We start from the raw sequence: 13538 nt of genomic DNA, 5'->3' as shown, positions 1-13538 counted from the left end.
TACCATCCTTCGTTTTGAAATTAGTCGCCCCCACATAATTTGTCCCCTCTAAGGGCGCGGCTTAAAGAATGACACAAGAGTACAACTGCGGTTACCAGTTGTTGACACAAGCTGTGAGTAATTAGCACATGTAGCTAGCTTAAAAAGGAAGTGTGCAAAATCGCCTAATACAATTGTCACCATGCATTATTGCATTTTATAGCACCCCCACACAAAATTACACATGTAATTACAACATACAGAGGAGACACATGAATACCAAACACTTTTCACAACAATAATGTAAGAATTGTACAATAATGACTGTAATATAACTGCTATGCAAATGTTTTCCAGTGGCCCGCCATGGTAGCAAGTCTCACATGATGGCATGTATATTCATCCAAGGGAGTAACGTGTAAGTATGATGACAACAAGTTGGTATGACTTCATTTGTAGAATCCAGATGAGTGGGTGTGGCTCCAGCATGTCTAAACGGTTAACAAACATTCCTGTTATAAATACGTGCTAGAGTTGCAATATAATAGTATAGTATTTAAATGCAATAATACATAGTCTCCATTGCATCACTATCAAACGACACTAAGTGGAGGATATTGTTGCATCTCTAGTATGTACACTCTATCTATCAGTACAACCTGTCTTAATGGCCACTAGTATAGAAAGACAACCACTCTTGAAAAGCCAATTCCAATTGAGAATTTATACACTGTTACCTGCTGAATGAGTGAAGGTGGCAATAAACAAGTTCCACCGTAATTTATACACGTGATCTGATCCTGTATATTCTGTCAGTGGATGAGATCCACTTGGCCAGGACAAAATGTGACTCAAGTGCCCTGGATGATCCATACTCAACCAACTTATGACCCAGTGGCACAATGGAACTGACTATTTATAGAGAATACAATTATATTTATTTCTAAGATGTGTGGATGTGTGGACACATTACAACACATTACATGTACATACAAGACATGCTACGTACTGTTTTAGAATTTCAAGTCACCACATTATACACGTACCAGTCAACAATGCTTCATAGTGCCCATCAGTAAACCTGAAGAAAAGTTTCGAAAAATAAAAATTCACATAAGTACAATGAAACCTCATTAATATGGCAGGCTGTGGGACCAAAAACTTTGGCCTGAATAACAAGGTGGCCTTATTAATGAGGTCATAAGTAATGCTTAGCTATATTTGGGACCTACTAGAGGTGGCCAATATAATGAGGTGGTCTTATTAAAGAGGTGGCCACTAAGTGAGGTTTCACTGTACATATAGTTCACAATATTGTGAACAATATTAATGGTTAACAATATACACTGAAACCTGCAGGTCACTTCTTGTGGAAGATTGCTCTCTACACAAAATGACACATTCAGAGATTGTATTTAGATGGATGATACAGTAATGCATTGTGACTTCAATACTCGTGATGTGTCACTGCTAGGCAGCAACCATATACACGGCACTGCCACATCGCACTTGCTCGCACACACAATTTTGCTAAAGATTTTACAAATTGATAATTAAGGGGTGTGGCAACTAGCTGTTTCGCTCGCAAGACTGTGTGGCAGCTGTTTCCCTTCTGTACAAGTGGCCACCAAGACAGGTCCACTGTGGATGAAAGCCAGGCATTAGATATTTGGTATTTCATGTGTTGAAGATATTCCAGGGCTTCTGGTAGTCTCAAATCTCACCACAGTTTACTCAGGCAGTGTTGTGGTCACCACTAAACTACTGGAATGCTGTGTTATGTTCATCTTATGCTTGGCTACTATATTGTAGAACTGAAAAGGATACTCTGAAAAATATATCCTATGGATAATGACTTCATCACTTTCTTCATCAGGAGCTTATAAGGACCAATAGTGAAACTTTTTACACTTGGGGCTGACAGTCAACTGCCTATGTCTGAAGCAGTGCCTTTGGTGCTCTTAACAGATTGGCTGCCCCCTTGCTACCAGCACTCACTGTCTCATACGCTGTCATACACTAAATCCATCTCTATAGCCAGTTAGAACAGCATGCTTCTTACCTTTTTTTAAGGCCGCTTAATGCAGCCACCTCTTTAAAAGGCAAGGTAAGAAAATTTTGTCCCTACGGCCTGAATAATGACCAGTTTTCACTGTACTACTATTAGTGATTAGTGATCATGGGGGATTATTTATTAAGATACTATGATATACAAACGCTACAACCTCTAAATATAGCAGTAAATTTTTACCCTGGTCCAATGTCTCGTAATAATCGCGACTTCGTGAGAGACTCTACTGTGACAAATACATGTTTATCATGATATGTGCTAATCGCCTTTTTACAATTAAGTTTTACAACACAAATACATGTATAGTTAAACTCACCAATTGCGACTAAATCCCTTCAACACGAAAAGACAACTAATGAGACAACCTTGGAGACAACAGCCACACAAGCCTATTCTGGTGCGTTTATTTAGTAGTAATATAAATTTTAAAGGCGTTTATTTACAACAGGACATAATTACGCGCCCCTCTATTGTCTCTGTACATACTTGCCTTTTCTTTACTATTCTCATTTCATTTCACAAGATCTCTTGGCAGGGGCGTAGCTTCTTCACTTGAATTAGTCAATGCTTGAAGTAGATCGAGATACTCTAATAGAACAGTCACATTTCTACAAGTGCCATATTTTTATATTGTAAAGTCTGTAAGTAGCTAGTAATTTAAACTATACAATCCGATGCTAAGCAAAAGTTGTAACTATGCTAAATATTGATTGCTGTGTTACAGCTGTTTTGTGACTGCTCTAATAGAGTATTTTGATCGTTTCAATGCAGTACAAGATGAAAGGCAAAGCGTTGTTAAGGGTTTAATAGTTAAAATGGGTGTTAGTTGATTGCAGTTGCATGCCACTAACAGGGCCGCCCTGAGAAATTAGAGGGCCCAGGGAAAAGAGTTAAAGAGGGGCCCAGGGGCAAGGAAGGGTCTAGATCCTGACTGCTCTATTAGAGTATATCGATCTTTCTTTAAACAGGTATTCAAGTGGCCCCTTTCGGGCTGTGGTAGGGGCAAAATACCCCAGTTACCCCCAATGTGGGCGGCCCTGGCCACTAAAATTACAGTTTTATTTTAATATTCTGTCACTGTAATCTGGGGTTTCTGTCAAAACCATGGAAACTCATCTACTGTTATCAACAGTACATTGCTTATTCTAACAAAAAGTATTGAAATCCCATCCAAAAACAGCTTATAGCTGTAAAAAAAGTGCGCGTCCAAGTAAAGCAGAGTTAACTACGACAAAAAGTAATGATATCATAATGCGGCCATGTGCGAGGTGTGCAAGTTGTAAAATTAATATTAGCTAATCAGATAATACAATATTATTGTTAAAGTGTTAATGAGAACTATGTGATGCTGCTAGTTTTTAAGTGTGTGAGCATCTTCATAAATGCCACATAAATTTAATTCTCAATAAAGCAATGTGTATAGATTCTCTGATAGTAATAAATAGTTTGAGTTTGGCCGCCTTTCCTGTATACAGCAATGCTACGAACAAAGGAAAGGTGGCCAAACTCAAACTATTTATTACTATCAGAGAATCTATACACATTGCTTTATTGAGAATTAAATTTATGTGGCATTTATGAAGATGCTCACACACTTAAAAACTAGCAGCATCACATAGTTCTCATTAACACTTTAACAATAATATTGTATTATCTGATTAGCTAATATTAATTTTACAACTTGCACACCTCGCACATGGCCGCATTATGATATCATTACTTTTTGTCGTAGTTAACTCTGCTTTACTTGGACGCGCACTTTTTTTACAGCTATAAGCTGTTTTTGGATGGGATAGTTAGTACAGATCCCTACTTATAACTCATATATAGTATCATTTTTAATAGGGTTGTACAAATATATGAATCGTTAGTTGTTTGCCTGTGCTACTTTTAAATCGATTAATACCTTACACATATTTAATTTCAGGAATTAAGTGGCAATAGATAATAGATATCGTATGTGGCAATATATACTATAGCTGAATTCTGGCACATTGTGCATGATTCAAAATTTTACCCAAATTGTTCAGTAATTCATTCAGTTAGACATCCAAATATCTGGGTACTTAATTTGACATTTGTTGCAGGCCTAAAACTACAGATTTAGGCACATACTGATAACAGTGGTATAATTTTAAGCATAATACTATAAGTGCTTGAAGCGTGAAGCTTAATGTTAGCTTAATAGGCAGACTATTGTGCTTTACTATAAATTTTTTCCTGGTGTCATGGAAAAGAATAGCATCCTCTAATAGAACAACCAGTAACTCTAATAGAGCAGTCAGATAAGTACCATATATATAACAACAAATATTGGCAAGACTAATATTTGGTGATTTGCTAAACATTTGCAGTGAAATACTCTTCATTTACTTATACATTAATGCTGCACAGTTACACGTGAAGCTGTAAGCAGCTGACCAAAGAACAAAGTGTGCATGCTGTATGATCCTGAAATGTCTGCCTTGTGGATTTAGTCATGATCATTTACTGCATGCATCAGCCTGGTTACCCTGCACCTAATCACCAACTATAGTCCATATAAGTTATAGGTCTGTCCCTGGTGGAGTAGTTATTAACAAACAAACATTCTTGAATGCTCTATTAGAACATTAATTGAAGTGGTAGAGTGACTGCTCTATTAGAGTGCTACAGTCATTTAGCAGGAAGATCTAAGAATGCTGCAAAGAAGCATTGTACTGTGGCATAATGACCTTCACTAGGTACTTTTTTCATCAGTTATTCCTGTTTCCGTTTTTCACTCCATCACGTTACCATTTTTCTAGAATTCTACCTACCCTACTTTACTGTCTAATGAGTAGTACTTCAACAAGTAATAGCTCTTTATAATCCTTAGATGCAATAAATAAAAAAACTTTAATTGTGGGTTTTAATTATTGCAAAATGTTGCAGCTTTTCATTCAAAGATTCGAATCTTTCATTTATGTTATAAAATGTATATACATATAAACCACTGTACAACCTATATGCATTAATTGCATTGAATGACAAAAATAGTCTACCATATAGTTAATTGCAGATCAGAGGGATCTAAATTTTAAAGCAACCCTTGCATGCTTTGTAATGATACCAAGTCATTTAACATATTGGCAGTGTTGGGATAGTTGCTTTTTAAATGTAACTTGTTACATATTTAGAACTGAACTATCAAGACTCACGGTAGTGAGGCGCGCGGCCAGTAAAGCAGAAACGCGCGCCGCAGACATAAATTACGCGACCACTACAAGTGAGGATTTTACAAGAATGAACGTTGTCAAATTCGGCCTTCCTGTAATCCACCCGTCACTTACGCTATCCCTCTGAAACTCTGGAGTTGAACTCATCGTGTCACTAATAACTACCACACAAGCAGTGAAGCAAATCCATGACGATTGTTTCATGATCGAGGTTGCCGACATCAAAGGGGAATTTAATAGTTTCATTTTTTTTTTAATCGCATGCGGTTAGACGCAACCGCAGGTGTATGCCTTGCGTTCCTTTGTGCATTCCGAACATTGCCCTGTTATCGCTTCAGTATTCACTCAATCACCTCAAGATTCACATCATCGATTTCACCATACATGATTACCCTACAGTCGTAATTTCAGCACCAAACGTGACGAAGTTTCAGTCGTCCTCAGTCCACCTAGAGGCCAAATACAAATCCCAGATTGTTGTTTTCCGTAATACCCGCTTGGCATGCAGGGAAATGTGTCTTTAAACTGTTCTAAAAGTTTCGTTCAGATTGAAACATTTGTTTTCGAGAATGGCTAGTTTGAAATTTGAATTTAGTCGCCCCGTGCAAAATCGCCTAATACAATTGTCACCATGTATTGCATTTCATAGCAGCACCCCACACGAAATTACACATGTAATTACAACATACAGAGGACACATCAATACCAAACACTTTTCACAGCAATAATGTAAGAATTGTACAATAATGACTGTAATATAACTGCTATGCAAATATTTTCCAGTGGCCCGCCATGGTAGTAAGTCTCACATGATGGCATGTATATTCATCCAAACACAATGGGAGTAACGAGTAAGTATGATGACAACAAGTTGGTATGACTCCATTTGTAGAATCCAGATGAGTGGGTGTGGCTCCAGTATGTCTAAACAGTTAACAAACATTCCTGTTATAAATACGTGCTAGAGTTGCAATATAATAGTATAGTATTTAAATGCAATAATACATAGTCTCCATTGCATCACTATCAAACGACACTAAGTGGAGGATATTGTTGCATCTCTAGTATGTACACTCTATCAGTACAACCTGTCTTAATGGCCACCAGTATAGAAAGACAACCTCTCTTGAAAAGCAAATTCCAATTGAGAATTTATACACTGTTACCTGCTGAATGAGTGAAGGTGGCAATAACCCATAATTTGGTGCGGTATTGCTGGAAGTCATAGTAAATGTATAATGATTGGCATGGTACTGTTAGTACTGTAGTTGTCTTGTCCTTTGTAGTCAATGTGTGTATGACTTTCTTCGTTGTATGTGCCTTACACACACCATACATACACATTCAGCAGTTTGTATGGTGTGTTACTGAAAATGTACTGTATTTACTTGACTTGCGCTGTAGGGGTTTAGAATACAACCCTTTGAATAGTGCTGCACCAGCATTATTTGAGGGTGCGGTACAGCTGTTTTAACCTGCCACTACTAGCTATTCTGTATAAATATAACAATCACAATTTCAAGTCCTTGTAACACAACCATATCATGCCTTTGTGTTACTTAGTCAGTTTACTAACTAATACAGAATTTTGATCATGCGACAGCCTTTTAAGTTAACCAGGGCTATGCCTTCCATTAATCAAGATAGAGATGAATACTATAGGTAATAATGAGTATTGATAAAATATGTGACCGTCTCAGCAAAAACCCGACTTGTTCACACAAGCATGTGTATTGAAAATCGAAATTTAAAAATAATTCGTAAAATTATGCATGCTACAAAAAAACGTATGGTGTAGTATGGTGTAGTATTAGTGTCAAAATAGTACAGTATTATGGTAGATACAGTGTAATTTTTTTGTGTGGGTGAAGCCAGGTGTTGAAATTACAATGAGTTGCACAATTAATTTTTGATGGGTGATGGAATATTTATGAGGGCAGTATAAATAAATTAAAACTGCACATAGATTATTTTCCATAGGGTGATGAATATTTCTGAGGGCGGTATGATTTTTTAAAAAGGTCGATTCAATACTATGATTAATTTTGGCGAGGGCTATTAAATATTCATCGCCCTGAGCATTTGCATATCCATGGTAACCGTAAATGACGTTGGCTGACACACCCCGCCGCCATATTGCTGTACCGAAACACGTGGACAGTGGTTAGTGAGTGGCGTATCTCATGGTTTACTGTTTATTCAAGGTTTTACGGCTTATTCAAGGATTAATTGTTTGTTTATTTGTTGCTTAAATATGGTTGGATGTGCGATAATCAACAGCTCCAAGAAGTCATCCAAGACTAAATGTGACCGGATTTGCAAAAAGGTACCTTTTTCACACACAAAATTTGACCCATTTTTTGAACTTTAAAGCTTCATAACTTTTTGATCATGGCATATAATTGCTTAAATTTTTCAGTGAATCTAGCTACAGTATCTGGCTACATTGTGATGATAAGAGCAAGTTAATCAGTATAAGGAGTCACATGTTATATCGTTCTGTTTGCTGCTATGTCAAATGTGTGGAAAAGGTACCTTTTCGCAAATCCGGTCACAAATGTTCATTTTATAGGCTTCCAGCCATTATTCAGCATCAAGGTCAGCAAATGTTGGAGATTACTAGAGAGCGAAGGAGGGCCTGGCTGAAAGCTATTTCGAGAGAGGATTTAACGGAGGAGAAGCTAGCAAATGTCTGGGTTTGCGAGTGTCATTTTGTGGCTAGTGAGTACAGTATCTATTGAAAGTGCATGCATTGATTATATACAAAATATTTTATAGTGTATTATTTGTTATACTTGTACACTGTATGCGTGTTGGCTTTCAGTTCAGATTATACATTTCCTGAGTAGCTAGGAAATTTATAATCCATGATTTGATATCATTGATACTCATGAGTTTAACATTTGTCAAATGATCTGTAGGGAAGCCTGCTGACACAATGGATAAGCATAATGTTGATTGGTTCCCCACACTGGAACTTGGACACAGCAAGCTAGATGTGGCAGTAACACATGCAGCTAGTGAAAGAGCCTCAGAAAGAGAAGCACGAGCCAAAGAGAGGAACAGAAGAGTTTTCGAGACGAATTCAAATATTAGTACATCAGGCAGTACCTCAGCCTCTACCTTGGCAACTACCTCTAGTACCTCAACTACAACAACTAGTACCTCAACCAGTACCTCTACAATAACCACTATGTCAACCATAACTTCTACAACAAACAGTACCTTGATCACTAGCCCAACCTTTATTTTGACAAACGGTACCTTGACTTCAACTAGTACAACAACAGGACAGTCCAGTCAGTTGTCACTTAATTCAAACAGTGGGCTGATAGATCATGCAATACAGACAGCTGATGGTGAAACTCAAACTCCAAGGCCACCTAAAATGTGTAACAAAGCCGTACAGACAGATGACGATAATTTTTTCTGTGAGAACAACATTATGTCTGATGATGCCAAGGTACAATACTACACTGGGTTAGCTACTAGTCTTCTCCTGTTAAAAACATTTGAACTAGTGATGGGCTCCTTTGCACTAGGTGATAAACGTTCATACTATTGGAGGTCGTTCATGATAGTGCTCATGAAATTGAGGCTTAACTTGGGATTACAAGACATTGCTTACCGGTTAGGAATTTGTACATCAACTGTCAGTAGGCGTTTCCATGAAATGTTGGATATAATGTCTTGTCGTTTGGAGTGGCTCATCAAGTGGCCTGAAAGAGAGGAATTATGGAAGACTATGCCCAGCGGTTTTCGGGCAACATATGGCACTAAGGTTGTTGTAGTGATTGATTGTTTTGAGATTAAAATTGAAACCCCTACTCATCTAGTGGCAAAATCATCCACTTGGTCTCAATACAAGCATGCAAATACAGCAAAAGTGTTCATTGCAATGTGTCCACAAGGTGTAACAAGTTTTATTTCACCTGCCTGGGGTGGAAGGGTCAGTGACAAACTTTTGACAGTCAACTCTGGATTTTTAAACAAATTACTTCCAGGAGATTGTGTTCTTGCGGACCGGGGATTTGATATTGCTGAAGATGTGGCCAGAATGCAGGAAACACTTCATATACCATCATTTACAAGAGGCTGTTCCCAACTCTCACCCATAGATGTTGAGGCAACAAGGAAGTTAGCGAATGTACGGATACACATAGAACGTGTCATTGGAGCTACCCGTCAGAGGTACTCAATTTTGATGAGTTGTATCCCTATTGATTTTTTAAAGCCTAAACACCCTGGCGACAAACCACCAATCGATAAAATAATATTAGTGCGTTCGGCCCTGAACAATCTTTGTGTTTCAGTTGTACCAGTAAAATAGTCATGTAATTGAACAATTATTATTATTGTTAATAGATGAACTTTGTCATGTTATTATTTACTTCATTAAAAAACCTATACAAACTTTTAATAGTTAATAATAAACTAACACAAGGTGAAGTCACTGCTTAGTCCGCTGCCGTTTACGGGAAAACTCAGGCATTGTCCTGCAGTTTGGACAATACCACTTACTGGAACGTGGTTTAGGTATCTTGAGACATTCAAGGTGAAACCATGAGCCATGTAAACAATTAGGATTGTCACATCCAACCATTTCACCACCCTTATCTTCCTTACAGTAACAGTATGTATATTCAACAGATACCACTGAAGCTGCAGCAGTCTGATCAGGCATAACTGCCTTCCGAGAGTACCACATAGCAAGTAACTCTGGTAAAAGACAAATTTTGAAAAACTTTTTGGCAGCTTTAACATGTTCTATAAAACTTTCATTTAGAAAGATGCGTTCACATGACAAATTGGGGGAAGCATCACTGACTGTAGCTATAACAAAGTCAGCATAATTTGCTGAACAAACAAGCAGTTGTGTCTGAACCTGGTAATAATATTCATGCTTTTCAGAGAGTTTACCATTATTGAGATAGGGTGCTTCATCTGGAGTGCTCTCTCTGACGCAGTATGGGCATTTGATTTCCAGTACCCCACATCCACAGCAGTCACACTGCACCACTCCATCAGGACTGGCACCAATGTATGGATATTCTGTGCTTACTACGAATCCACTATTTCTGTACTGAAAATTTGTATGCATGGGTTTCATCATCTCAATGTATGCCAATCTTGCAACTGCTTCATGTTCACACCCCCATGTGGTTGCTGGCGTTGTGAACTTTTTCAAATGTGGATAACAGATCTGGCTTAGTAATGATTGCGAAGGATGGCTTGGGTCTGTGGCACAAACTGCTTTCATTTTTGATGCAGTAATCCTTCCTGCTCTTTGTTTAAACCAAGCTGGACTCTTGGCTTGCTCTCGAGTGTAAACTTCAATATTCTGTACCTCTTCTGGTCTAACTGATAACTGCAATTCATCACATACTTCCAACAACTAAGTGTAAAGCAATTCTTCATTTTCTGGGTTGTACAGATCAAGCAGTGATGGAGGTAGCTGAATAGTATTTGCTGTGGGTTTAAATTCATTAGAAAATGGAGGTACTATGGAACAAATTGCCGGTCGGTTGTGAGCAATATCTCTAAGGAAGACCATTTGCTCCTCAGCAGATGGAGGAACACACAACAAGGAACTTGTTGACTGACAGGCTGATGAACTAGTGGATGGGTGCTCAGAAACTGGCAATTCTTCTGCTACCTGAAACATATCCTCAAATGGTGTAATGTCACTTAGATGATGAGCCCCTCTCCTTTTGTTACAGCTGATTCTAGGCTTTGGTTTGGACAGTGGCAGCTCTGAAATTGGCAAGTATGGAATAGCATCAACAAAGGTAGGTTCCTTCCACATACAACTAGTTTGTGTGCAAGTTAGTTTTGATCGAGCTGCAGATTCCAGGTAGAAAAGGATTGCTGCTACATGAGAACAAACTTCTCCAAGTCCTGCCATGCAGGTACAATGTCCACAATCGACAGTTCCATCAAGTAGACACATCACCCATGATTCAAGTGGAGGGTCATTAGCTCGTTGCGAATGTCTCACCTGTAATTGTATTAAACTACTATACTACATAATATGGGTACTTATCTTTCTTACATACCTTGGCAACTGTAACTATTTTACTACCAATTTTCTTTGATCCCAAACAGTTCACAAAGTCACACATAAAGTACTTGTAAGCATCAAAGCTTTACACATCTCAGAGGTACAGAAGCTTGTAGTCAAAACAAGATAGTTGAAGATGTCTGTGTTTGTGACCGACGGGATAACTTCCTTACTAAGCTGTGCACTTGGTATACAATAGGGATCGCCAACATCCGCTATCTTTGTCACTGAGGTACCTTCGTTTATCACTCACTTTCAATAGCTGTGCGTGCTGACTAAGACAAACATCACTAGATGAATCCTATCAACAACAGCCATGCAATAGTAACAGCACTACTATGTATTCGCATTGATTTCATACCATATTCACTATCTAAACAGTCATTACCACTTCGGTTACCACAATCATAGGACCACTCGTATAACAGGTGGTACAGCAATATGGCGGCGGAGGTGTGTCAGTCAACGTCATTTACGGTTACCATGGATATGCAAACGCTCTATCGATGTGCAGTTTTAATTTATTTATACTGCCCTCATAAATATTCCATCACCCATCAAAAATTAATTGTGCGACTCATTGTAATTTCAACACCTGGCACACAAAAAAATTACACTGTATCTACCAAAATACTGTACTATTTTGACACTAATACTACACCATAGTATAGTATGGTGTAGTATTAGTGTCAAAATAGTACAGTATATTTTGGTAGATGCAGTGTAATTTTTTGTGTGGGTGAAGCCAGGTGTTGAAATTATAATGAGTTGCACAATTAATTTTTGATGGATAATGGAATATTTATGAGGGCGGTATAAATAAATTAAAACTGCACATTGATTAATTTCCATAGGGCGATGAATATTTCTGAGGGCGGTATGATTAATTAAAGGGCTGCAAATTTTTTTTTGATGGTCGATTCAATATTAATTTTGACGAATTTGGTCCTGTGAGTGCAGTAACCGAGGCAGTAACATATCTTGAATGCAAAAAGTAACCAAAGTGGCATGCTGCAGTGATTGCTCTGTTAGAGAGTTTTGTACTGATTGACCAGCACGACCAGCACTCTACATGACATACATGTACCAATAGCAAACATGCATTACAGCTGTATACGTGAACATTCTGCATGGAATATAGCTACATGCATAGTGTACAATGACAGTGTATTGGTATATACCATTTGTCTTTGGTTTCCGCTACTCTACTCTGGTTCTTGAGTTCTGGTCAACCCTTTAAGGGTCATGTTCCAGCTTCAGCTTTCTGTTATTAATATAGATTCTGTTTTATATAAATTTCATTTTGTATATAGCTATAGACCATAACGGGTGTAGTTATATATATATTGATGTAACTGAACCGAGTTATATATCCCCACAACCAATTCAGGTATAGTGTAGTTGCCAATTTATTTAGCATGTAATTAATGTGTTCCAGTAATACATGTATGGTAAACAAGCATCTTTCTGTTGCTTACTGACCATTTGACAGAATGCCAATGCAGTGAGATCATCTTCAATTAAAAATAGTATAAGTATACTGCTGCAGTGAAATTCACAACTTTGTTGTACTAGTGTGTGGTAAGAAATTTCAATACCCATCAAACACTCTAATAGAGCAGTCATTAAAAATGGTTAATATACTGCACTGCTATATGTACATGTCATACTTCCTTAAACTTACTTGCATGCATGCATATATACTATATGTACTGCTATACAACCTCTTTTGTTCTGCAGGTGACTATATAGAAAGAGATTAAAGCATGAGTGAATTAAAGCACTGTGATTGGCTAATGTTTGGCTGAAGCTAACACACTGACAGTCTGCTGATGGATTATAGACTAAACAATGTGTTTTGCATAGCTATATGTATATATATATTATATAGTTATACAACGGCCACGAGTGCTCTGCCTGATATAAACGCACGAGCCTGAGGGCCGTTAGGCCCAAAGGCAAGTGCGTTTATACAGGCAGAGCACGAGTGCACGTTGTACAACTGTTATGTACCACTCACCTAATAGGTGGGGAGAGTCTCACAAGACAGCTGTAACACTTATAAAGGCCAGGTTTCTAACATCGATTGTGGGTAACCAAGCCGGACGTTGAGATGACGTTCCCCCTGCAGTACTGCAGCCACCTGAGATATTGAAAGCTAGTAAGCTATGGGTTATATCACTAACCTGCATTCGCTGTTCGACTCTCATTATGTAGTACGTGATCACTC

At 38.0% G+C, this 13538-nt stretch overlaps 2 protein-coding genes and 2 long non-coding RNA genes across 4 annotated transcripts in view; 2 read left to right on the top strand and 2 right to left on the bottom strand.

Moving 5' to 3' along the window:
* The window catches only part of LOC136239149 (uncharacterized), a 29251-nt gene extending 16084 nt beyond the window's left edge, over positions 1-13167 (top strand). Inside the window, exon 3 of the long non-coding RNA XR_010693370.1 lies at positions 13049-13167. This is a non-coding gene — a long non-coding RNA (uncharacterized lncRNA). The remainder of the gene's footprint in view (positions 1-13048) is intronic.
* On the bottom strand, positions 75-2880 carry LOC136239147 (uncharacterized). The gene is made up of 3 exons (XR_010693368.1): positions 2367-2880; positions 989-1060; positions 75-470 (listed from the first exon to the last, which is right to left on the bottom strand). It is a non-coding gene; the product is annotated as an uncharacterized lncRNA (long non-coding RNA).
* On the top strand, positions 7384-9956 carry LOC136239049 (uncharacterized). Its single transcript, XM_066029790.1, has 3 exons — positions 7384-7410; positions 7820-7968; positions 8169-9956. The coding sequence occupies exons 2-3, from the start codon at positions 7854-7856 to the stop codon at positions 9575-9577; spliced, it is 1524 nt and encodes a 507-aa protein (XP_065885862.1). The 5' UTR covers positions 7384-7410; positions 7820-7853; the 3' UTR covers positions 9578-9956.
* Positions 9590-11900, bottom strand: LOC136239050 (uncharacterized). The gene is made up of 2 exons (XM_066029792.1): positions 11304-11900; positions 9590-11245 (listed from the first exon to the last, which is right to left on the bottom strand). Exons 1-2 carry the CDS (start codon positions 11367-11369, stop codon positions 10643-10645), a joined length of 669 nt encoding a protein of 222 aa, XP_065885864.1. The 5' UTR covers positions 11370-11900; the 3' UTR covers positions 9590-10642.
* Positions 13168-13538: the final 371 nt, after the last annotated feature.

The sequence above is a fragment of the Dysidea avara genome, chromosome 11 (assembly GCF_963678975.1).
Source record: "Dysidea avara chromosome 11, odDysAvar1.4, whole genome shotgun sequence".
Lineage (NCBI taxonomy): Eukaryota > Metazoa > Porifera > Demospongiae > Dictyoceratida > Dysideidae > Dysidea > Dysidea avara.
Note: the sequence above shows the minus strand (reverse complement) of the source record. Positions and strands in the feature narration are given on the sequence as shown.

Coding starts and splice junctions, on each gene's coding strand:
- LOC136239050 (XM_066029792.1), bottom strand. CDS start 11,369: ATGTGTGACTTTGTGAACTGTTTGGGATCAAAGAAAATTGGTAGTAAA. Junction 11,246..11,303: donor AAATAGTTACAGTTGCCAAG/GTATGTAAGAAA, acceptor ATACAATTACAG/GTGAGACATTCGCAACGAGC.
- LOC136239049 (XM_066029790.1), top strand. CDS start 7,854: ATGTTGGAGATTACTAGAGAGCGAAGGAGGGCCTGGCTGAAAGCTATT. Junction 7,969..8,168: donor CGAGTGTCATTTTGTGGCTA/GTGAGTACAGTA, acceptor AATGATCTGTAG/GGAAGCCTGCTGACACAATG.